The 25,070-nt window shown below is 39.2% G+C and overlaps 3 protein-coding genes across 8 annotated transcripts in view; 1 reads left to right on the top strand and 2 right to left on the bottom strand.

Moving 5' to 3' along the window:
• LOC135345027 (dipeptidase 1-like) overlaps positions 1-12,360 on the top strand; it is a 15,847-nt gene extending 3,487 nt beyond the window's left edge. Inside the window, exons 5-13 of one of the 2 annotated variants that reach the window (XM_064542349.1) lie at positions 3,296-3,472; positions 3,530-3,620; positions 4,017-4,092; positions 4,473-4,608; positions 4,876-10,996; positions 11,108-11,174; positions 11,649-11,716; positions 11,941-11,999; positions 12,115-12,360. In XM_064542349.1, the coding sequence (XP_064398419.1) occupies positions 3,296-3,472; positions 3,530-3,620; positions 4,017-4,092; positions 4,473-4,608; positions 4,876-4,959 (564 nt within the window). In that variant the 3' untranslated portion in view covers positions 4,960-10,996; positions 11,108-11,174; positions 11,649-11,716; positions 11,941-11,999; positions 12,115-12,360. Of the gene's footprint in view, positions 1-3,295; positions 3,473-3,529; positions 3,621-4,016; positions 4,093-4,472; positions 4,609-4,875; positions 10,997-11,107; positions 11,175-11,648; positions 11,717-11,940; positions 12,000-12,109 lie in introns of both variants that reach the window. The other variant, XM_064542348.1, reaches the window with a different exon arrangement.
• LOC135345026 (phosphatidylinositol-3-phosphatase SAC1-like) lies at positions 5,093-10,836 on the bottom strand. The gene is made up of 17 exons (XM_064542347.1): positions 10,704-10,836; positions 10,521-10,618; positions 10,199-10,276; positions 9,921-10,048; positions 8,736-9,072; positions 8,467-8,573; positions 8,182-8,268; positions 7,964-8,032; positions 7,758-7,837; positions 7,511-7,609; positions 7,314-7,452; positions 7,122-7,191; positions 6,983-7,055; positions 6,792-6,885; positions 6,321-6,422; positions 5,396-5,456; positions 5,093-5,327 (listed from the first exon to the last, which is right to left on the bottom strand). Exons 1-17 carry the CDS (start codon positions 10,736-10,738, stop codon positions 5,200-5,202), a joined length of 1,785 nt encoding a protein of 594 aa, XP_064398417.1. The 5' UTR covers positions 10,739-10,836; the 3' UTR covers positions 5,093-5,199.
• On the bottom strand, positions 12,270-25,070 carry LOC135345025 (erythroid differentiation-related factor 1-like). Of its 5 annotated transcripts, XM_064542343.1 has the most exons (28): positions 24,898-25,070; positions 22,815-22,963; positions 22,582-22,645; positions 22,465-22,496; positions 22,316-22,406; positions 22,183-22,242; positions 21,740-21,810; positions 21,540-21,643; positions 20,965-21,494; positions 20,436-20,554; positions 20,161-20,272; positions 19,897-19,962; positions 18,521-18,661; positions 18,029-18,087; positions 16,313-16,424; positions 16,086-16,256; positions 15,810-15,938; positions 15,468-15,657; positions 15,115-15,324; positions 14,913-14,979; positions 14,373-14,778; positions 14,176-14,304; positions 13,339-13,424; positions 13,188-13,269; positions 13,006-13,080; positions 12,821-12,893; positions 12,556-12,724; positions 12,270-12,488 (listed from the first exon to the last, which is right to left on the bottom strand). In XM_064542343.1, the coding sequence occupies exons 1-28, from the start codon at positions 25,027-25,029 to the stop codon at positions 12,332-12,334; spliced, it is 3,786 nt and encodes a 1,261-aa protein (XP_064398413.1). In that variant the 5' UTR covers positions 25,030-25,070; the 3' UTR covers positions 12,270-12,331. The 5 variants fall into 5 exon arrangements, with proteins under 5 accessions (XP_064398413.1, XP_064398411.1, XP_064398412.1 ...); XM_064542341.1 differs by having other exon boundaries at positions 20,965-21,643; positions 24,898-25,069; XM_064542342.1 differs by having other exon boundaries at positions 12,270-12,482; positions 20,965-21,643; positions 24,898-25,069.

The following is a 25,070-nucleotide window of genomic DNA, read 5'->3' as shown; positions in this document are numbered from 1 at the left end:
CGATTGCAACAAGCCTTCTAGTGTATGACTGTATGCTTTGGCAGAGCCGACTTTTTCAGGGAATGGTATACATAAATATTGCATGCTGTATTTATATAATATTATCAAGTGTTATACCGTATTACTAGAATATTTTGCTGGTGAAAAAACCTTTGCGAATGAGCCAAATCAGCAGAAAAATTTACTCTTTGCGACTAACTATTGCATTCTGGCAGAGATCAGTACTGATTTATGTTTGGCGATTTTATTCTTGCGAATTGATCAACCCTAGCAAAGTTTATTGCTCATAGTAATACGGTAAAGAGAAGAGGGCATGCAACTCTGACTATTCTCAGACGTACTAAAGCAAAATTCTATTTTTATGCCTTCTGCCAGCACTGAGAATTCTTATATCCTGCCTCTGATATGAATTTTGCTAAGTACCTTGCTGCCAATCACATAATTATATGCTCTGAGTCAATTCCTGCTGCAAATGAATTTTGGTGCTTCTCTAGCTCATACAAGCTGAAAAGGCTGTAGAGACAAGCTACAGCTAGGTTTTCACAATTGTGTGCAAAATAATGCCATCTCAGCAATAATTATAATGTTTTGTTAATTCTGGGTTTGGCTTAGCCTTGTTTCCAGCCTCGTTGTTTCTAGCTAGGCCACCAACTAGGCCTGGTATTGATTGTATCTGGGCGTGTATCTGGGCGTGGTTAGGAACCAGGCAGTGTTGGTCCTACCTACTAGCTTGTAGTCCATCACAAAGGGCAGTGATTGATAGCAAGAGACTTGCCATACCAATGTTGAAAACCAGGCAAAGACCTTTCTTCCTTCTGACAAGAGCTGGGCCTGTTCTGCAATGAGAGTGGTGCCTTCTTGTGAAGCAAGACAATTAATGTATACGAACTTACCATAGCTAGCTAGCTATAGACAATCTAAGGCTAGATTTTAGTTACTTGAGAACATATATACGGAGCTAAATTACGGTATACGGGGAAATAATTATGACAGGAAACAAAGTGTGAAGAATCTCTGCTTTTGTTTCTGGTTCCTACCACACCCAGATACAATCTATACCAGGCCGTATTTTTCAACTTTGTTCTAAATCGGCCTGGTAGGTTTGTCCGTTCTGGGAGGCCATTGCTAAAGCTGATTGGGGACTAAAAAGTGCTCGTTGTACTGAGTAAAGAGGTCGTTCCTGAGAGGTTGCTTTACATTAAAGTCATTGTAGTTTCGATCCGGACCTGAGCTCTTGGCCGGTTTATCGCGTATGCTTGCTCTTCGGAGGTGGTCGTTAATGAAGGTTCCACTGTACCTTATTAAATATGCCACGATTCATTTGATTCTAATTGTATTGTTCAGGCCTCGACTAAACGCCAATTTAATTGTGCGATTAAAAAAATCCCGCTCGCTTTATTATAATTCTAGCACTATGGTATGCTGTTATTAATTAACCCATATGCCCCACCTATCCCTAGCTGCAAAGGGTGGGTGGGGCTCATTGCTGATTCAGCACATATCAGTCATAATAAACACAGCTCTAGCTAGCTCTGCTTTGCAAATGGGAAGTGCTCTATTTGGTCGTTTTTCAAGTGATCACTGGAAGTGACTTGGCTTATCCTAGTGTGTGCGTGTGTTAGTGTGTGCAATTAGTTTTGTTTATGCATTACACACACTGTTTGCTGGCACTTACTGATGCCGGCGGAGATCAGTGTAGATCTATAATTATACTAGACCACAATTTATAGAGGGCAGACCCACAATAGGCTCACCGTGAAAGGAAACAGTTGATCTAGTACCATTAATTTTAGTATTTGGGCATTCTATAGATCTATTACAATTATAGCTTGATAGTAAAACCACTCTATCATGATCTCTAGTGCAGCATCCGACACAAATGTATACAGTTAATTTGCATTGTAGTTGCATGGCTGATAGCTCTAACACTGAGTTAGCAAGACTTTACCAAGCAGTGGTCTAGCTACTGTGCATTACTTTTGTGTGACAAGGTAAACAACTCTCCAAAGAGGGACCTTGTGTAAAAGTGCCGCCAACTCAGTGATAATCACCGTAGTGAATACCACTGGGGACCCCGCTATTGGCAGCATGGGGAACTAAATTAAGGTGGGGATAAAGGCTGAGGGCAGACTCCCATTTTTACAGTAATGGGCTTAACTGATTACGTCACAGAACATGTGATATAGGAGTAAGCGTCCATTGGACAGCTAGCAAGGTGGGAGTGTGCATTACCGATTACATCACAGAAATGCTAAAAATAACTATAAGACGTAATTATGTGACCTGTGCCGAGCTAAGCATTGTTAATGTGTGAAAGATATTCATGGCTTGTGAATATAAAGGTACGATATGGGTTGACATTTGCTCAATCAGTCGCTAATGAGTTACTTTCGTATCGCATTGCTGCAGCATGGCAGGATGTAACGCTCACATTTACCTAGAAGAGGTGTGGCTCATGCAAGCTTTGAAAAGGCTGTAGGGACAAGCTACAGCTAGGTTTTCACGATTGTGCAAAATAATGCTATCTATGCAAAGATTTAAAGGCGTGGCTTCCGGTAAGCAGTCATTCCGCGAACATTGTGCAACGAAAATGCTTTTAGAGGCTAATCCACGAAATATAAGTTCCTCAAAAATTTTGCACTATACGGTATCATGTTTAGTTTCCGGTGGATTTCATACTTAATGCATAGATCATAGAGCTACAATTACAATCCTAAGTATTATGTGGCATTTTAGTGCAGCTCTATTTATGCCTTGGTGCGCATGCGCAAGCGAGGCATACGGTAGTGTGTGTGCATGTGTCTGTGTTTGTATAGACTGCTACAGCTGCTCAAAAACCTAGCTGTAGCTTGTATATCAATGAAGTGCAAAAGAGTTTCTATAGGCTTCTATAGTCATGTTTTAATTTGTGATATGCATAATAATGCTTGGTTCTCGAATCTTGAGTTATATGTAGTTTTGCAGCCTTTTCAGCATAGAAAAACTTGTCCATGGACTGTTGCTACTCTACTTAGTAGTTAGCTCTGCACTAGAACGCTAGCTATTGGTAGCTGCAATAGTGAGGAGAGGCTCTGCTGATGCAGCCATTAATTCGATCATTTATACCCATGCACTCTTTGTGTTTCTGGATTTTGCCTGCATGCAGCAAAATTAATTAATGCAAAAATATTAATCATGATAATGTGTCCTATTGTTAAATAGCTACTAGGCATCAGCACTCTTAATTGGTGCTTTCATTTAAAATTTGGTACTCATTTGCAATTCACTATAATTATGAATGTATGCACACATTTAGGCAGTGGTACTAGAGATGAACAGACTCGGGATGTTAGTAGATATTTCTCATGTGAATGTCCCCACAATGCAAGACGCCATAGCAACATCCACTGCTCCAGTGATATTCAGTCATTCATCTGCCAGAGCACTTTGTGACAATCCCAGAAATGTGCCGGATGACATTCTTGTCAAGTTGGTAAGTTGCACTTCTTTCTGATAACCCTGTACGTGTCTATTATACTTACGCACACAGAAAACAAACAATGGGATAGTGATGGTAAACTTCTTTGCACAGTTCATAAATTGCACTTCTCCAGAAGACGCATCTCTAGAAGATGTAGCTGGTAAGTGTGGAGTTTGAATTGTTTGCATAGGATTGCTGCTGAATAAGTTGTTCCGCTGATGAATATTGAATGTTTTGCTCAGTAATAAATGCGAAACAGAGGGGCAACTAGATCTAGCTCTATTTTCTCGTACAGTATATCGTAATTAACATTATCTTCTTGTAATTAGGCACTTAATTAATTAAGGTTGAAACCAGTTCTACAGCAAGACAGATGTGCTTACCGTGAAAATGTTTAAGGGGCTTAATTTTTGCTCTTTTCGTAGGTTAGCAATCCTAACGAAAATTAATTGCCTCCAAAAGTAGCAACCTCTGGCTCAGCTATACTAATAAATACGTACGTAGTACTGTACATGAAGTGTCGATCGGCTATAATTAATGTTGTCTGTTCCAATAGATCACATTGACCACATTAAAATGATAGCCGGAGTGGATCACATTGGTATAGGAAGTGACTTTGATGGCATACCCATGTAAGTCGATCTATGTTAACATTAATTTTACATACTTATCCCTAGAAGGTAATTATTGCCCCGTGTGGGTAGCTCTGTTTTACTTTCGAACGTGTTCTGAAAGGGTTTTATTATTTAACTATATTACTGTTCCTTACAAAAAGGCTTGTAAGACATGTGACAATTAATATAATTTGTCGTATCTAGAACCTGCGTGAGGTCATAGCTTATAATAGATGTGCACTAATTAATTGATTTGAGGCTTGCTGACAAGATGCGTGCTATATTGTATAGGTCACTATACCTGCGTGGAAAGCAAAACAGCATAGTTATAGTACCATGCAGTAATGCACGTCTTTTATTACGCAGTACGTGTATACGTGCTATAATATATTATGTAGGACACCTAAAGGGCTAGAGGATGTCTCCAAGTACCCGTATTTGTTCGCTGAATTAATTCGGCGTGGCTACACAGATGATGAAATTAAAAAGATAGCAAGAAAAAACTTGATCCGTGTGCTCCAAGACGTGGAAAAGGTACTACATAGCTCCCTTGATCAAACATGCATATAATTATAACTTAAGTTTTCAAGCCTATACATGCATGCATGCTAATGTACGTACATTGTGTACACACTCTTACCAATATTAAGACAGTGTCACCAAATTTGTTCTTGTCAAAAATATAACACAAATAAATTGCTAATTATAAACGTACAAGTCTTACACATGCGGTTGTTGCATATAATTATTACATGCATGTAATTGGCATTCATGTTTAACTCCCTGCATTTGTCACTGCAGGTAAGGGATAACCTTGCAACTACCTTTCCAAACAACCAACTGATCGATCCACAACCCAATGAAACATGCAGGCCAGACTTTTGAGTGTTATGTATTATAATTATGACTGTTGCGTATGTACAAAATTATAAAGTTTAATTTGCATGCATAATTATTATGACTGTACTTTCAACAACCCAAAATCCTAACCCTGTCTGCCTGCTGCTGTAGAACAACATAACTGACACACACAAAAATAGAAGAATAGAAGTCTACACAATTGTAATCATTACCTTACACTAGCATTCAATATTATATCTAAAGCAACTATAACAGGTACACTAGCTATTGTCCTTTCTTTCCTAACTTTGGCTTGTCCACAAACTCAGGTCCATAGCGATAGAGGTAGGCCAGAGTTGCAAACACAGCAAGACCCCAAAACAGAATGTACAGCAGTTGAAACAATGGGTTAGCTGCAAAAAAAATTGCAAACAGTAGCCAATTTTATTAGCCCGTTATCAGAAACTGACCAATGACTTACTGCTTGGAAGAATTAAAGTCATAAAGAGCATTGACAGTCCTATCAGTAGAACGATTGGAAGCTGAAACAGTAAATTTTAAATTAGAAACAAGTAATTAAAGCAATTAACCTCATACATTTCTAGCTGGACCTTAAATAAATAATGGCCGCAGCCGGGGGTTGTAAAGTGTAGCAATTTAATCACCAACTTACATGTAGGCATGCTTTACGGTAGTGCTAGAAAATGAATGACATTATACAGTAGTACATTATACAGACTACTAAAGAAATAGCATACTTTTGTATCGCACAATTAATGCGAGGCCTGTACAATCGGCCAAGGTGTCATACAGGGGAAGGGGGATATCCCCCCCCCCCCTAATATTTGCATTAAGGTATACTATATAGTTGCATGACTGAGTGTCCATAGCCACATACTAACATGGTATTGAAATAACAGTTGACCTTTTTTAGCAAAACTTTTCAAAAGCATGCCTTATTTCCCCCTTCTACTTTAAAATCATGTATGACACCCTGAATCCCCGCCGTGTTTAATAGTTATGTTTCGGAGCATTGGCCAAGAAAAGCATTATTTTTTGCTCAGAGTCGCGTCGCTTTTAATTATTTCTAGCACTTTAATACAGTAGATGGACCTCTCAGGCTATAGACTGGAGACCACACCTTTCTACCTAGTCTTAGGCCTATAGTTTTAGGATTGAAATTGCCTAAATTGGGCAGTTGTATACATGCATACATGTTGTAAATTAGGACATAATTACATAATTTCATGAAAAGCAAAATGGGTCTGACAAAAAGCAAAGATAACAAAGCGAAATGGGTAGACAATTTTGAATAACAAGGGGCTTATGAAGTTATCTCTAAACAACCAATGATATACACTTGATGGTACAATGCATAGCATACGGACTGGTTTGTGGGTACTTACAGTTTTGAACCTCCAAGATCGTTCGACATGCAGAGGAGAAGGTGTCACAATTCCCTCCCATCTGTCCACCTCGTGATCACCCAGAAAAAGGTTAATAGAGTCCTACAATAATATAGAAAAAAGCTGTAAGTGGTCTAACTTCAGAAGATTTCAGTGCATACACATTTTACCCAATTTTCTATTCTGCAATATCCTAATATCCTAATGCTTTATGAGAGCGGCTATCGTGTTGCATATTTTTGTGTCTCAATTAATCCGAGATTTGCATTAATTGCTGTACACTCCAGTCACTAAAAGCTAATAATATATCCTATTGGAACCGCGACGATTGATCGAGCCCTTGAATTATAATTTAGCAATCACAGCTCACTGTAAAAATGTTTTATAGTGAGCACGCTAATCTTCTCCAAGAAGGGTGGGCATGATTGAAAAGTGTGGTGCTATTGGGAATGCAGTCAATGCAATTCTTACTTGACGAAACCCATCATAGAAGTTGTTGTAAAAATAGCGAATTGCTGAATTGTATCCATCCCTCAGCATACCAGCATAAGATCTGCTACCTGTCCTGTTTGGTGATGTTAAGTGCATAGAATGACAGGCAGGCATCATGTAGCACACATTTGTACAGTATGACACGTCATTCACATTACACATGATGGTACCTTGTGAAGTCTGTCTTCAAGGCCCCAGTACCAGCATACTGCTTTGAGCACATGTCAGCATTGTCAGCCCAAACTACATGTATATAGCAGCATAATACAGTGAATAAGAAACTACCTGAGCAAAACTATCTGATTTTACCGTTCTTGAATGTCTTTAGGAACTGTTCCTTCTTATCCAATGTTTCTTTGTTGCCCAAAACAGAAAGACGCTGTACAGCAAGTACAAGTACAGTTTTCAGCATACTCTTAAATATATAAAAATTGTATGTAGAAGTGACGAACACATAACACAATAACAGTATGTCATGTAATCATTAGTGGTCAACTGAACCTGTAGTTGTGATTCTAAGCACTTTTGTGCTAGCATGCTCTGCACCACATTGGTACGATCCAGACAGTCAATGCAATTGCTTCTGAAGACTCCTTGCTGCACACACACCACAGTCCCACTGGGGTCAGCCATGTAGAACCTGAAATAACCACATTACAAAATAACCAAATTTGACGCATTCATTAAGTTATACATACCCAAATTCCGTTAGTTTGGGCAGCAATCGGTCAATAAGAATGGATAGTCTATGCCATCGCATTTTGCTACACTCCTTGTGAAAATCAAATGCATCGTACCTGTAGCACATGCAGAGATTAAGCGATTGTTTTACAGTGACACGTTACAGTCATCATGCAATAATCATATACATCATGTACATGCATGTACATGTCACTTGTACCCTCAATCCTATTTTGTAAACTACAAGAAATAAATTTAACATACGCTATGAGGCAACTTGACATCGATTTGATAAATTTCCCAAATGTATCGCCAAGATTCTTCTCAGACCCTTTTTGGTCAATCTGGATAATCAGTATTATGTGCGGTACAACCATATACACACACAATTTTCTTACAAAACTGGGCTACGTGTAGGGGACCAAATCCCAAACATCTATACATTAATGAATGCACATGCATGTACTTACCAAATTGACAGCTACTTGCTGTCCATAGTACACAATCTGTTCATCAAAATGTTTCTGCATTGCCTTTGCCTGCAAAACAAATTTTTGCATGATTCTTTTGAGGGAAAACGAGTGTCTACAAGAAACATAGTAGTGTGTACATGTATGTATACACAATACTGCTGCACTGTGCATGCACAATGAACACAATTATGTTTGTACATGTACGATTGACATACATGGTCTGCGGATACATCAACACATGGAGTGGGCTTGTACTTGAGAGTTGGTTTCTGGGACCAGAACAGGGGAATCGATCCACGGGTCTACAAAACCATTATAAACAAATCATGCATGTGCACAACTGTTTTACATGTGCATGTAGACCCAGGTGTTTTTGCAAGGCGGCTCAGTTTAAACTTCATGTAGCTGCTTCAGCTGAAGTTTGAGCATAGACGCTCTAGTTTCTACGTACACCTAATTAGTGGCAGTGTGTGTACAAATACAATAATACATGTATATACCTGGATGAAAGAAGTTTTGTTTCCATTGTAAGATACAAGCTGCTCAGTTTCTACGTAGTTAGCAACATTTCCTTCATCATCAAGTCCTCTGACATAGAATCGAACTCCTGCAAAAATGAGTTATCAGATTTTCACTTTCACTGTGATTTGGCTGCATTCTTGACCAGTAGCATTGACACAGGACATGAATACATACTAATCACAATGGACAAAAATCAATGGAAGAATCTAACAAACAGGAAATTTGCATAACATGGATAATGACTTACCAGCTCTTCGGACACTTCTTCTTGAGATGAGAGTAAAGACAAAGGTCTTTGAGTTGACCTTGCACTGGCTGATAGACACGTTGCCGACCATGATAGGCACAATGAACCTCCTGAGCTCAGGCATAACAACCAGGTCACGTAGTAGGTGCCCGTTCCACAAGAATCGTTCATCTGCCCTCTCATGTAGTGGGAGAGTGGTAAACGTGCTGCCTTTGGTCTGGCAGTTATGCTGCACTCGTTGTAGTGAATTGGTGAGATCGTGCCGGTAAGAAAAATAAAATCCAGGTGTTGCCAGGACTCTACGAATCATGGCCAGATAAGCATCATTGTCTCTACCCTGCAAGAAGTAAACGTTTGCTACTTTGACACGATTGTCTCTCTACTACTCAAAGTGACACGAATGATTGTTATACTAGACCATCCATTTATGAATTGTTGTACTAATTACTGGCTAGGTAGCATCACTTGACCTGGTTGGACCTTCAATCCCCATATAGCAGGTAATTTTCCGTTCGAGCAAATTTTTGTATGAACTACATGTAAGTTTAATATTTTGTATTCCAAACAATTATTTGTACAGCTCAGAATGGTGACGTATTGCGCCAGAATTAGGGATGATGCTCTACCTCCGCCACATTTGAGGTTAAGCCGCCGCTACCAACTAGACTGCCGCCTCCTACTCCTTTTGGCACTACTCACCCCTCATACATGTACTTACCAGGAATATAATCTGTACAGCAATGTGTACTTTTATGAACAGTAGAATCAAGACTTTGTGCAACCGTTTAGTCAGTAGAGGAAGTACAAAAGACTACTGCTATGTAATAATTATATCTACTCCATGTAAGTCAAGTGGGCCTGTGTAGGCATGCTGTAGCTTTTTTCCCTGCCAGGCTCTGCCCAGCTAGTGATGGCCCACGTTCATTTTCAATTGTCTATCACTTGCCTACCGTCTTAACAAGGCAGGCCTCCTTTTTCTTTGTCTCTTTCCTTCTTTTTTCTTTGTTCCTCCAATTCGTACCATATTTTATCTTATTGAACTATTGTGACAAGGAACAGAAAAAGGAGGCCTGCGAAGGAGGCTAGCTCTACTATATAACAAATACAAACATTTCTACAAATAACCCACTATACAGTAACAGAGAAGATAACAACTTCGAAGACTTCGAATCTATATATTGTTACCTGTGGCTCTGATAGGTGAATGGTGGTTTTAGTGAACGGGATGATATCAGTTTCCATTACTTCGTACACCATAGACCCATCAATGTTACCGACTGGTCGCCTCTTTACAGCCACAATAAGGTAAGGACCTACATGTACAGCAAAACATTAGCTGTACTGTATACTCCGACCGTATATTGGATACAGCATTCGGCCTCCTGCTATAATCTATTACCATTTTAATGAGGATCGAAGCTATTGGGTATACGTACATATTTATTACAGTCATAAGCACTTACCTGCCACCAAATGAATGATACCCATCAATGCTACTATCCTCCGCTTATCATGTCCATTGAGCTTAATGTCTCTCTTTGCTGTATGAAAAAATTGGTTACACAGTCATCAAGATTAGTGTTGAATACCCGCCTCTAAGCTTTTTGCGTAGAGACGGGTATTTGAGACTATCGTAAAACCTCGATTTAGGGCGACCCTCTAAATAAGCGACACTTGGACATTTCGCCCATAATAGCTTCATTTTTTTGTGTACATTAAAACTTTAGTTTTGCAAAAGGTAAAAGTGTTGCTTTAAATCGAGTTTTTACTGTACATCAAGATTACCAATTAGTTGCAGGTCAAAGTTCAGTCTGTCAATCTCCAGTGCTTCGTCAGTGGAAGAATTAACAGGAACCAGAAAGAATTTTTCTTGACTGCTTATCCTGAATAGACAAAAAAAACATATCCACGAGCAATAATAGCATGACTTTGTACCCACTAGGAAAAGACGTTTTCTAGTGTGCTTACAGTTCCAGTTCTTCATGGATTAGTGCTACATCCATTTTTCAGCTATCAAATCGCCGAATGCAGCAGGTTAAAATAAAAAGATGTTCCAAACTTGATTTTCAGCATGTCATGTGAAAAATGGGGAGGGGTCGGTTGTTGTGTTGCTCACTTTATGTCCACCCACGTGTACATAATCATGTGTAGATTCTGGATTCATTCTAGAGACATTTCTATGCTCTATTTATATTATCTATGATTGAATGCAATAATGAAGCTGAGCAGGTTCTATGTTTATCCACCCAGTGTAAGACCTGGTAAGCCATATTCCATATTTGACCAGCTAGATTCTATTCACACGAGTTCTTGCTAACGTATCACCATAACGTAAAGCTATTTTTTCTGGGTTGTGTCCGTCATTTATACAGTGATTCAATTGCTGAGAATGATCCACTCTAGTCAGCCTCACCTAGCTGGAGAAAAATGGAGATTGAGGTGAGTACGTATCATGAATTATTACAGGGTGTCACAAAAAGATTTAGCCAAATAGGGGGTGGATATACGCTGAAAATGGGCCCCGGTGTATGCTCCCCTATAATTTTGTTTTCTCTTGAGGATGAGTTTTGGGAGTGCTATTGTTAGTAGTATATTTTTATATTAAATTCAGATTCTGAATGGGTGTCAAAACGGGGTTTTGTGGTTTGTATACATATTGTTTGAGTTAGCACTCAGCAGCTAGAACAAGCCATGTGCCCATTCTACTAAATTAGTCTTTGTTCATGGGCTCCTGCTTACGTAAGATGTTATATTTTTGTCCTCCATGCGCATGCAAACTCGTACGTTATTCTCTAGTACAGGTGTAAGTGAATGCAACTTGTACGTTTAACTATGAGAGTATAATAGCTAGATCTATATAATAATTATGCATGTGGGCACTGCATATACCTGGCCAGATTTTTGTTGATCTAGGAATGGACTCTCTCGTAGTGGAAATGAATATGGCCCTCTAGTATCAAAACCAGATTGGACGTACTGTGGTGAGTAGAACAATTTTTTGACTTGCACTAAAACAAAACTCTCTGTGGCCAAACCTTTTTATTTGTCTTCCTGTACAGTTCATACGAATACACTGAGTGAGAGTAATAAAATAATCACCTCTGAGATGTTCGTATGCTACAGTTCACCCCAACTTGCTCTTGTAGTATACATGTAGCTAATTATTTAATTGTATAATCGTGGGGCTCGGTCTGTCTTCTTATAGATGGGCGGCCACATCCAGAGGCTAATGACACGAAACAGAAAGAGAAGTTTATTCACAGTGTAAGTATATTATTTTTTGAGCTGTAGTTATTGTATAATACTGCCTAAAATTATAATTATTTTTGGCTTGAATATTATAAGGACATCGATAATCGATATACATTTTGCAGGATAGGATCAAACAGCTGTTACAAGAGACAGGTTTTAAGATACCTAGCACTGATAATACTTGACTATAGTTACTTGTTCATTCCTAACCTCAATTGAACAACAGTTTAGTTCATTGCTCTACGTTATTTTTGTTAATTCAATTTAAGCAAGATTGAGTGACACGACAAATTAACAATTCCACTGCATTTAGTGATTGTTCTGATTTCACAAACATAATTATATCAAGTTTGAAGATCTGTGTTGAATTCGATCATCCTTGACAGTAATTCCATCAAATGAGTAGTAGTATGTGTACCAGATTCAACTTGTTTTGATCTCTGTAACATTTCACCATACATCCGCTTGTAGACTTGAACCAGAGCAGCGTTCTCACTGCAACTTATTATATAAATTCACATCAAGCACTCTACTTTAAATCTACTACTGTAACTGCACATAGTTGTACCTTTTCTTTGCTGCAATCAGCAACTGTTTCACAACTTCAACCAGCCGCTTGAACAGTGAGTGGACAAGTGGTGAGGTCTGAAGAGACTGTTTACTTATGATCTTTAGGGGGCCGACAGCTTGTAAGAGACTGGACAGCGCTGATTGGATACCCTTCAGTCTGGTCTTACCTGTAGAAGGAAGTGTTGGTAAACAGGAGAACAAATCTCAGTCGTGCTTTACGTGAGCTATGATGAGTTTGGGGCAAGCACTGTGAGAAGACACACCTTGTGCATGTTTCTCAAAATAATATGATTTGTCCAATAATAACTCCAACACTTCACAGTAGTGACACTCAACCTGTACACAAAAACAAAACATGTCTGTCTTGTCTTGGTCTTGTGTATGACTACATTTCAGACAATAATGTGGCATCAAACTAGGACAATAATTATATCTATGTTCTATGTACCTTGTAAATGATCAATGCCTTCGCATACTGTTTCTCAGTTAGTGTTTTTAACTGCTTCAGCTTCTGTGAGTTCAACTGTAAAATGGATCTGTAATTCTTATAGTACTCTCTTAACATAATATTGATGCATGCATAAGTCGAATAAATGTTATCGTGTGATGAGATGTAGTATATGGACTTACCGAAGAAGACAATGAGCTTTGATGGTGTAACTCACCAAGACGAGCATGACAGTCACCAGCCACTTTGCAAAACTCAGTGTAACTGCATTCAACATTCAGAAATACATGTAGCTAAGAATTAAAACTTTGTAGCAAAAAAACAAAAACAAACCTTGGGTGTGTAGAGTCCATGTTGGTCAGTGCAGGCTCGACATTACAAAGTGCTTTGTTAAGCACATCACTAACTTCCTGTGAAATCTGCAGGTAGATCACATAGTTGTCAATGATCATTTTAGTAAGGCAAGTGATAAAACGACATGTACGTACCACCAATGAATTTATAATTAAAACACCGTCAAGTCTCATCCAAGACAACAGAAAATGCCTCTCACACAAAATGTGTTCAACCGCCGTGGTGCTGTAACTGCCTCAGGGCATGTTTTCTATAAGTGTTTATGGAGATTTACAGCTAGGATGTGCTGGGTATCGGCTATATTAAAAAAAAAACGGTCTTAAACTGAATAATAGCCTCAATTCAGGCCGCAAAAGAAGAAGTGAGTGTACTTAATATGTAAGCGCATATTTAAAGGGGTGGATTTGCAGAGAGGTCAAAGGTCACAATGACTGCTGCTTCTGGCAATGCAGCTTTCCCCCTTGGTGATATGTCTGGCTTACAAGACTAGTGCACGGTTGGAACTTCTTTCTAGCGCTTTAGTATACATGAAAAAAATAGTAACGTAGTGTATGAACAGGTTTTGTTTGTAGTACACTACTGAAGACATCACAACAGCGAGAACAATGCAAATCCATACATCAAAATCCAGAGTTTTTTTATAGTCACATTGCAACTGTTGAGCAGGTAATGCTGAAATAGACACACGCAAGCTTTACCGAATGCCTCCTGAGGCTACGCCTGATCAAGGCATAAATAATGTATTAGCTTCTTGAGCTACAGTTGAATTCACATTCGTACCTACACATAATTATAGTAACCCATTGGACGCAATACCTCTTGCTGGGTGAGATAGGAGAGTGGAGAATGTCTCAGCATTATTGTTCCTATGGTGAGGTACACTCTGCTCAGATCAAGCACAACATTGGTCCATATACCAGGATGAGCAGACTGACGTCGCAATACCTGTAGCATTGTAAAACGCATGGCTTGATGACAGAAATGTACAATGTATGTCTTATGTCGTAGCCTACCAGTTTTGCGTCAAGGTAATACTCGACAGATTTTGAGTAGTAGAGTTTCTCCTGCTGACTGTACTCCCACATTTTCTCCTGTTTGGCACAGACCTCTATCTCTTTTGGACGCTGTAGACCATAAGCATGAGCACAGCTACGCATTAGTCTACCCAGATTGGCTGAAAGTAGAGCCTGGTTCACAACATTTGATGTCATTTTAAACTGAGCCAAGCCATCACTGATACAAGAGTAGCTTGACTTCCAAAGCTTTTCAACATTTTTAGGGTCTTTGTTGAAGTCAAGATTGGATGCCAGTTGTAGATAGTAGACTCCTAATTCGTTCCATGCATTGCCTAACCGCTCCTCCAAAATGTGGGGAACGTTGGTGTGAGCATTGGAATGGGCTAACTGGTAGCAATCTATGCTGTGTGTATGTGGTAGGAAAGTATGCCCTAGCTAACTGGTATGGCTGGTATGGCTATGTATACTGATGAGCCTTTATTGATAGGGCTGGCATAAGATTATCGATTTTACGTATACTATTTGCGTACTATATACCTTTTGAGTAAACTTGTTTCTAACTCAGTGTGAAGTGAAAGACAAGCCATTTCCTTTTCATCCATACCTATATACCAAAGTACAACATTGATCACTATACCATGCAATAACTGAATTAATGCATTGAAGTACATGTCGCTTTCAAAAACATCATAACATTATGAATCTTGATCTCCAATCTTATACTTGTATACGTACGTACCTCCACAATATTTGTGCACACACTGAGCCACATTAATGAGACTAGTGTCCTCAGGATTCTCCAACTGGAAGTCCTCCAGGTTGGCCAAGAATGAATCTGAGAGCTTAGTGCTGAGACAATGGATGTCCCCACACACTTGCCAGGCGTTACACAGGACAGATTCACCAATCGATAAAGTTTCAGCTCTACACAAGAGCTTAGTGCCTGAACCTGAAATGTGAGTACGGGAAAGGTACTCAGATCTTCGCAATTGCGAAAGTATAAAGATCGCAAAACGTATAAATTTCTACTGATTTGGCTCCTATGCAAAAATTCTTCACTCGCAGATGCTATGTATGGCAAATTTGACTCACTAGAGCAGAGGACAGAGTATTTCCCGTATCTAAGAGCTCGTCCTAGTTTATTCTGACCCAGGGACACATCAGCTAGCAGGAGATAGGCAGAGCCAGCCTGGTACAACAGTTTGCATGCGCCCTGTATCTTCCAAGGAGGAGGAGTACCACCTGCAGTCACAAGCGAGGGAATATCCACAGCCAATAGAGCCTGCAAGAGATGTAAGTATAAAAATCAGGCATGAAATTATTCATTCAAGACAGTTGATAAACATAAAAAAAAAATTATGTATGTTGTCAGAATTATGACGAAACTATATGCGTCCCCACTGTGCACTTGTACAAAAATGCATATTCACGTACCTCAGAAACTTGTTCCAGAGCTAGCCTAGCTCTGTCGAGAGAACTCCCCACTACAAGTGAGGGCAGAGGATGTTCTTGATCCACTGGGAAGCCAAAACCACCCTCACACAACAGGGACACTGACACAGACTGTGTGTACAGGGAACGTTATATGCACTTTTAATTATTGCATGAAAAAAAATTGTACACCGAATCATTGACGACCAAATGTACAAGGAAATACATTTCAGCAAAAGTAAATCAACGAGGAAAGTATCCACTGTGACTCCAATGTACCTTTAAAGTGGTCCCTGTTGGCAGTATTGTGCTGTTGTTGCTATGTTCTGTTTGCTGCCTGAGAGGATTATTATCACTTGATGTTGGATGACCATTGTCAGAGGGGGTAGGGCTCAGGTACACTTTGTTCAGAAACAGGTCAGCAAGCAGGTAATAGGCGGAGAGAGTTATCTGTACAGTGTACATGAAATTATTATACATGTATACATGTTGAACTATTATACAACCTCTTTGTTCTTGCGTCCCATTAGCTTGATACAGTTCTCAAGTAGAAGTTTGGTCACTGCCAAGTCTTCACTGGTCAGCTCCTCCCCACCATTCAGCATGTTATGTGCCACACTGTTGAGGGATTGGAACAAGTATACATGATCATATCACTACAGCAATGATTACGGTTCTTCAAGCCAATCTTGTTGTACTTCTAACAATTAATCACAGGTAGTATAATTACAGCATGTTGAGTATTTTTATCCTTTCTTAACACTCACAGAGCTAGATATCTCTAAAGGCAGATTCTTTATCATATCCTCATACATCAAAAACAATACATTCTGGTGATTTATATGAGGCCACCAGCTCAGAAGGTGATCAAAATAATCACCGTAAGGCACATCTCCGACCATATACGTCTTCCAAAACGCATTCCACTCCAAGCTTTCTGAATCACTGTAGCACTTTGTGAAACAGAAAAGAGAAGAAGCCACATCCTTTGGATTACGTACGACGTGTATATACTTGCATGGTGTTGTGTTAGCTGGTCCACAAGGAAGCTGCTCATACGGAAAATGACTCGTGAAGATGCGCGGACGAGGTAAATTTTCTACTTTGATTTCTGCTAAGTCTTTTCTGCCTTGCATTTCATACACTCTTTTTCCTCAAGCCACATCACGTCGGCTGGAAGTATCCGTTCATCTTTCTCACCCAGGTTACGGATAAGCCTCACTATCTGTGATGTCCATACAGTGCCACTCTTTGGATAGGTGGCTACCCACACATCATCAGGGAAGAGTTGAAGATCTTTCATCTTGTCCACTTCTTCTTGCTTTACAAAATCTGGCACAAGTATGCCATTAACGGTATGAGGTGTTAGTACTACAGTTGAAGAACTCATGTTAACTAGCAGTTGATTCGGGTGAAGATTCACAACTGTATTACATCAGTTGAATTTGGACTGTGTACATGCTGATATATGCATAGGGATGCGGCGATTATGCGAGCATAATTTTGAGGTAGCTTGGAGCATTAGGAATTATGCGGGAATAAACGGTAGAGTGGGTGGGAATAATTATGCCACGTGGCTAGCATTCTAAATAAAGCACAATTACCATTGATATTGTACTCTGATCTGGACTAGACTGCAGCTACATGTAGCTAGCTAGCCTTATAGCTAGTAGACTACTAGTACTTTATATGGAATCTGAAGAGAATCAAGAGATTAGTACAGCCAGTAGTGCCTATCCCAACACAACAGACACTGAACCTACTGAAGCGTAAGCCACTATGATTCCAGTTCCAACCCCCCAAGTAGAGACATATTAATGCTGGATCAACTCAAGGCACTTCGTTTGGTGATCAGCAAGACAATGCTCGGATTTCAGGACTATTATGTATATATTATAATTATGTAGAGACACTTAACTTGTGTTGCAATTATCAAAAGATGATTTTTATTGTGATTTTAATGAAGAATAATAAATTTTTTCTGAGAATAATGGGCTGAATCACTGAGAATAATAGGCTATAGCTTGGGAATTAGAAAATAAAATAACCGGTAAAATTTGGAGCATAATAGCCTCAAGCCTATACTGCATAGACATTATCCCATGATCAACAACTCTGCCATTAATAATTATTGATGTGATAATTGAAGTGAATATACATTTTAGCACCATCATTATGAGTGATAATGAGGCAGAGAAAGAAAGAATCATGTATCGACTTACCGGTAAAAAAGTACAGCCACAGACTTGGCAAATGGATTATGGCTCTCTTGCAAATCTCCCTATAATTATAATTATAATTATGTAAAAAACTGCCACACCCACACAAATACAGAATTGACAGATTTACAGTTTGTGTTTGCATATTTCGTAGCAATACGTGTACGTGTCTGTCTAGGCTCCAGCCTAGATATTGTTGCCTAACAGCACAAGTTTTGCTCCAAGGCAAATGTATGCGCTAAGAGGTCAATGTACTAGCTCGTACATGTATAGCTGCATGTTGCCTAACGAAATCATTTTTGTGCCTATAAGTATACATAATTATACATGCACATGCATGTACTAGCTAGCTAAGATATATTCCAGCTAGGGCCTGTATATATATACCTGTGCAACCTAACTACAAATGCTATAAATATGTACAATGCACTTATATGCTTATAGTGTTTCATACACACTCCGTAAGCTGGCTAGCTTCTAAGTTTATACAGGCACCTGAAATGTATAAAGTGATGTGAGGTCGTACAGCTTGACCACGTCCTCTCCTTTTTGCCTGAATAGCCAGTAGGTGTGGCCCTCACGAGTGCAGTTGGCTTTCAGAAACCCAAGTATGTTTCGAACCACATCTAAGACCTCCTAAAGTGGGCACTTATTTATTATAGTGCAGATAACTGCTACTGCGATCTACAGTGGCGGATCTAGGATTCTTAAAAGGGGGTTCTAGAGCAATTACAGCTAGCCTGCACACAGTGCGAAATGTTGGGGACCACTTTTCCAAAATGTTTGATAGCCTATATAGTATCTGTATCTATATAGCTACATGCTATAACTACTACAATGTATAAGTTTAGCCTCTACACAGGCTCTCCTTTTTTTGTTCTTTATCACAATCGTTCAATAAGATAAAATACTGTCTTAATCGTTCAATGAGATAAAATACGGTATTAATTGGAGGAATAAAGAAAGAAATAGACGTAGAGTTAGGAAAAAGGAGAGCCTGTATCGGGAAGTCGCGTGAGGGTAGAAGGGTGGTAGAAGGGTGAAAATGAGCGTGGGCATGCTGAGCTAGAGATGCTGGACTGCCCACGCAGATATCTATGACTAATAAAACTTTGCCTGCAGCAAGCTGGACATGGACTTGGAACTGGAAGTTTGCAAGCACTATAGCTAGCTATATACCTTAGGCTTAGCTAGATGATCTACTAATCTAGATTGTGTGTTCAGATTCTATCAGACTATTACCTTTTCTTGTGTCTTTCTACATGCTAGTATAGATCAAGAATAGCTTAGTCATCATTATCATATTGCAGGTAGCTACTGCCACCAGAGCTGGCCACGCTGGTTCTCTGATCTGACTTGCAGCACAGCTTGGGTGGTTGTCTCAGTACAGTTTTATTAACTCTGAATGCGTGGGAGAATACCTTACGTCACGATTGTGGGCTACATATCGCCCACGTTCATAAAAATCCTTGTGGATCACGCGATTTCCCAAACCAGGCCTTACTTTTTCTTAACTGTACGCCCATTTCTTTCTTTGCTGCCTCACTATGTCTTTCTTGTATGAACAGTGACAACAGCAAGAAAAAGTAAGGCCTGGGAACGAGGCTAGTATAAGTTAGCCATGGGAAGTTTTTAGCTTTTAGTTATCTTGAACTGCACAAATAAAAACTTAGCAGGGTTTACACGACTAAAGGTAATTAAGTGATAATTAAGTGCACGTGAAACTAGGAAAAAGTTGCTTAAGCCTCCCCACTCACTTCGATTCTGTCTGAGAGGGGGGTCCAAATAACCCCCTCTAGATCCACCACTCAATACATACTGTAGCTTAGTACTAGATACATGAAAGCTAATTGAAGAATGTGTTTACTTACGTCGGGTGAGAACTGACAACTCTCATCCAGTCTTGGAATGTCTTCAGTTTTGATAACGTGATAATCCTAGCAAACGAATGAAAATATTTGCGAATGAGCCAATTGAATCAGCAGAATTTGACAATTAAGCATACACATAAGCATACACAGATGTTACGGTATATGCACAGTCATAACAATTTTATTGCATAATTAAAGTTAATATTGTCAATGTGCATGCAGTAACAAACTACGCAAGTGTACAGTGTATCAAATCTTACCCACCTGTACGATTCCATCCACATGGAAGCACATGGCTAGCTCAGGTACATTGCACATGAGGTTGTCCAGCCAGTAGTCCATACCAGTCAGTACTGTAATAGGTTTCTGCATGTCCCTGCAGAAAAAAGCACACAGGCTCACACAGGTATTAAATACTAAATACACAACTCTTGGAGGGTCAAAAGAACAAGTCAGTAAACCACATATAATTATAGCAACATGAACAGCTATATATTTATGCAGCCCTTTGATTCTGTGCTCCATACAACAACTAATACCTGAGTTTCAAGCTAATGGCAGGATGACCATCCACACCAAAGATGGGCAAATCACTTCCCAGAAGCATGCGAATGTCACTCACAGTCCATTGCACGTTGAGGTGAAAGGGCTGGGGGGACTGTGTCAAGGGAGGTACATCCAAAATTATAAGCAATTAATGGGAAACTCATTGATGGGCTTTTTACCCGCTATACGGCAGTTTGTTACCTAGGATAATTCATGAATAGTCACCACTCGAAACATTCATCATTAATAACATTTATATACGTACCCTTTATGTATTGGGACTTCTATGTATAGTGGGTATAAAATTTTGCGTATTAAGCATGCATGTCTGCAAACATTTATACGCACGAATGCATGCATGCGCCAAAAGGCTGATTGTCAACAAAAATTTAATTTCCTTTTAACACGGAAAAGTTATAATGTACCCTCAAAGTATACAGTATGACGAAATATTTATATGATGGCCAAAGTATACAAACAGGATGAACACAGTCTCTTTATAGTATTAATAGTGAAACTAACCAGATGAGAAGGTTGGTTTGGGAAGGTGTTTTTAATTCGTCTTCCTGATACTTCAGTTGAATCTGTCCTGTCACAAGGTAACCTTGATTCATTGTCTTCTCTCATTGAGCTGTGAGGTACAGGTTGGTCCTGATGGCGGGGGGATATGGTTGAGGCTTGCATCATTGTGGGCAGAGTGATAGGAGCATTGACCATCGGTACTGTGGTAGAGGGGTCTGCTGACATAAGCTGCAAATCTTTGGAAGCTTTATCGGATAAAAGATGTGCATGTATGTCCGACCCAATTTTTTTTGTGTCGTCTTGAGTATTTGGTTCGATGAGAGTTTGGGAAATTTCTGAATTGCTAATTCTTACTTGGAAGTTATTGGTAGATTGATTATCGGGTAAAGTTAAAACACCAGAACTACAAATACTTGCACAACCCGTCATACTCTGGTTTCTGCTATCCTGTTTTCCAGTCTTAACACTAACAAGATCTTCCTCAGGATTACCACTGCCAAGCCATTCAGTTTCATTGACAGCCAAAGTATCTGTAGCATTATTTTTAGCATTAGAAGTTTCACCGTCAGGCCTACTTGTTTTAGTAGGACCAGTATTGGGATCTGATTTTGAATCAACTGATGCAGCAGTAACACGATTTTGAACTTCAACTAATGCTTTGCCAGAATCTTTTTGTGAACTGCAAAAAATTAAGGCAAAAATTATAGTGAAAACACGTGCGTACAGAAAACGCCATATCAAACGATTAACGTATATAGGACAAGATGTAGCTCACCTGTGATAAAGGAACTTGGACATCATGTTTCTGTGGTGAGTGTTTTCAGGGTCCTTCTTGCGTGGTAGCAACTATAATTATTAAACACCGAGTAAAAATACCGAGCAATTAATGCAGCTTTTCATACTACCATGTAACGAAAACGTAAGCAAAAACATTAGTAGTTTAGGATTCAATAATCCGGGGAGAAAGTTTTAAACAGGACCATTAGGAACTATAGATTAGTAAATTGAGAGGTCGTTACTATAACTAGATCATGCAATATTGTAGCAAAGATCATTATTTTGACCTCTCCCCCCATTAATTTTTGTGTAGTGTTTCCCTAGCAAATCAGCTATACAAGCGTATATATACATACAGACATCACACATAAACACGGCAAAATATAATTATATAGAGCACAATCCTTCCTTTAACAACGGGTACATCAGGCAAGGACTTACGTGTTGCACAGAGAAAGGAGCTGGGCTGTCCTGAAGCACCTTCTCCAAGTTAGCACTTTCCTAAAATTAGATGTGCACGTAGACGTTTGATTGTCAATTAACGAGTATTCCACACAATGAAAGACATACTTACGCCTCTGTTTAACAAAAGTGGAGCGTTGAAGTCATCAATAAGCAGAGTTCTGTTGCCAACTCGATGAACAGCCAGACTTACCGCCGAGTTGCTGTATGCAGCCGGAGAAAAATTGCTACAGGGTATTGTAACAACGCACACGGTACTACCTGTAAGGAAGCTTTAGCAGTTTCTTGATATTCTGTGGGTGAATAATGACACACAAAATTTCGATGGTGACCTTTCGCAGAATCCACTTGTACAAGTAATTCAGAAATGAAATTAACCTTAGAATCAGCTACCACATCCACGTGTCCAACAGCCTTGGGGTGATGAGAGGCCAGCACAACACTATACGTTTGTGATAAATACAGGTACAGAAGGGGGTTACAGTAAACATAAACAGGATCAGTCGATGTATGAGTGTATACAATGGCAGGTAAATACATTGTTGCAATTGCATGCATGTACAACATAGAACTGCTGAAAAGACACTATCAATTATATACACTACATGTACCTCGATGGCTCAATATGGCCAGTCTCTGTTCCATCTCCTGTTGTCCAGTTTTCTTCAGAGTTAACATTAGTACTTGCTGTTTGGTGGGAGAAGGTGGCCAGGTTATCAGATCTCAGCCAGTTGGAAGGTGGGCAGTTAAGATCAGCATTCTGTGGGCCGGCATTCATAAATGAACTGCATGCACTTTAAATGGTCTGCTACCAAAGGTCCCTCGGACCAGTTTTGGCACCGCATGCGCCAAAATCATCAGCGTTTCACAAACGAGAAATTTTCCAATCAAACTTTAGGGTAAATTTGATATAGCGCTACTCCACTGGGAAGACAGTACTGCAATTCGAGTGTTCAGAGTCAGAAGCAGAAAACAAGTACAGTAAGTTCGGCAGCTATAAGGTAGACTCTTAATCGTATAAGCAAATAGAGAAGTGTGCATTGTGTCGTTTACAAGTTCAGGGGTGATGCCGTCATGATTTCACGGTGCATAGGGTTGCAAACTATGGTATCACGACTTGGCTGCAAGAGAATCAATAAAAAGGTGTTGAACTAAAATGGTAGATAGAAATTGTAAGCAGTAACTACAGTGCAACAAGACACTAGCTGAAGAGAGTTGCTCACTACTTTCCTAATGGCCAAGTAGAATCTATGCTGTACTAACATCTTGGCAGATAAATTTTACAACAATTTTCGGAGAGGATCAACTCTGCTGATCGAGCTGGGATTATAAAAATATCACTGGATATATACATGATTATAAATTTAAAGTCGGCAGAAGAATGGGAATGAGCAACTATTATAAGCTCTCACTGATAAAGGAGGAAGGCACAGCCGATGACGAAGGTTGAAAAAAATAAATATCAGGACGGTATATATTATACAATTTTCGCAGACTTAGTATTTCGCTTTCGCAGATTACTCAATTCGGAGATTTTATTTTCGAGAATTACAGGAAGTACTTAAAGTTATGAAAGCCATAAAAATTCTATGCCTCGAAAATTTGGCACTATTAATAGTATGGCTAAGAGCTAGTGCAATATGGGACTAATAGCATATAAGTAACTAGCCTCGATTCCAGGCCGCTCTTCCTCGAAGAGAGGCCTGGGAATCGAGGCTAGTTACTTATATGAATCCCTTATTGCACGAGTAGCCATACTATTGATTGTTAATCGTTTGTAATGCAGTTTTAAGGACATTTTTAGCTGCAGTTTCAGTAAAAACATTAGCTGCGGCCGTTATTCGAAAGTGCGGTCGTCAAGGCAGTAATTGCACGTCGTTAATGACGACGTGCAATTACCTTATTGTTACTATTATAAACGAGTACTAATTTTAGCGAATTTGTAATTAATGCTAAATTAAAAATAAAACGCAATAAAAAATTATGAATTTCATTAATATTTTTTCTAATGTACTTCTTGTATAATGTAATAACTTTTGAGAATATGCTAAGCAAGCTAGCCCTTTTTTCATCTGTATCTGACTCCATGCAAACTTTCCATTCAATCGTAAAACTCGTACTTGTACATTTTTGACAACATTATTGTGGACATGAATTTGCTACAAATCACCAAAACTAGTACCCTAAAAACAGAGAAAAATCTGAAAGCGCTAAAATTACTACCCGTCTATAATAGTAACATTAAGGTACTGATACGCGATTAATCACTGTACGAATCACAGTGAATAATAGAACAACATGCAATTAAGCACCGTATAATGTGAAATTTTGAGGCACTTGAATTTCGTGGAATGGCCTCTAAAAGCATTTCATTTGGTCAAACGACGTTGTGTATTCCGTTAGCATTTCGTGGACCAAATTATGGAGGATTGCTAATCCTCGAAAACAGCGAAAATTAAGCTACCGTTAAAACTCGATTTAAAGCGACACTTTTAAATAATTACATTTTGCAAAAGTAGTTTTAATGTGTACACAATGAATTTATATGTTAATTAAATCGAGGTTTTACGGTAGTAGAAAATTTCGCGCTAGAGATGTTTGGAACCCGGCCTGTAAAATAGAAACATTTTTACAGCAAAATAATTATAGAACCTCATGCATGTGATAGATCTACAATCTTTCGGTTGAGCTCACAGGTCTCAGTTTGGAGAAAGGCACCAAAGAATGAGCACGTCTAATAACCACGGATGAGCTCCATGCAGTGGGGCTGGAAGTCTCTTTAGATTGGTAATCATCCTCACAATCCTCTTCTACTTCTGGGTTCATCTTGGATAATTTTGCCTCGAGGCGTAGCCGCACAATAGCGT

The sequence above is a fragment of the Halichondria panicea genome, chromosome 12 (genome assembly GCF_963675165.1).
Source record: "Halichondria panicea chromosome 12, odHalPani1.1, whole genome shotgun sequence".
Lineage (NCBI taxonomy): Eukaryota > Metazoa > Porifera > Demospongiae > Suberitida > Halichondriidae > Halichondria > Halichondria panicea.
The sequence above is the reverse complement of the archived record's forward strand: the minus strand, read 5'-3'. Positions and strand labels throughout refer to the sequence as shown.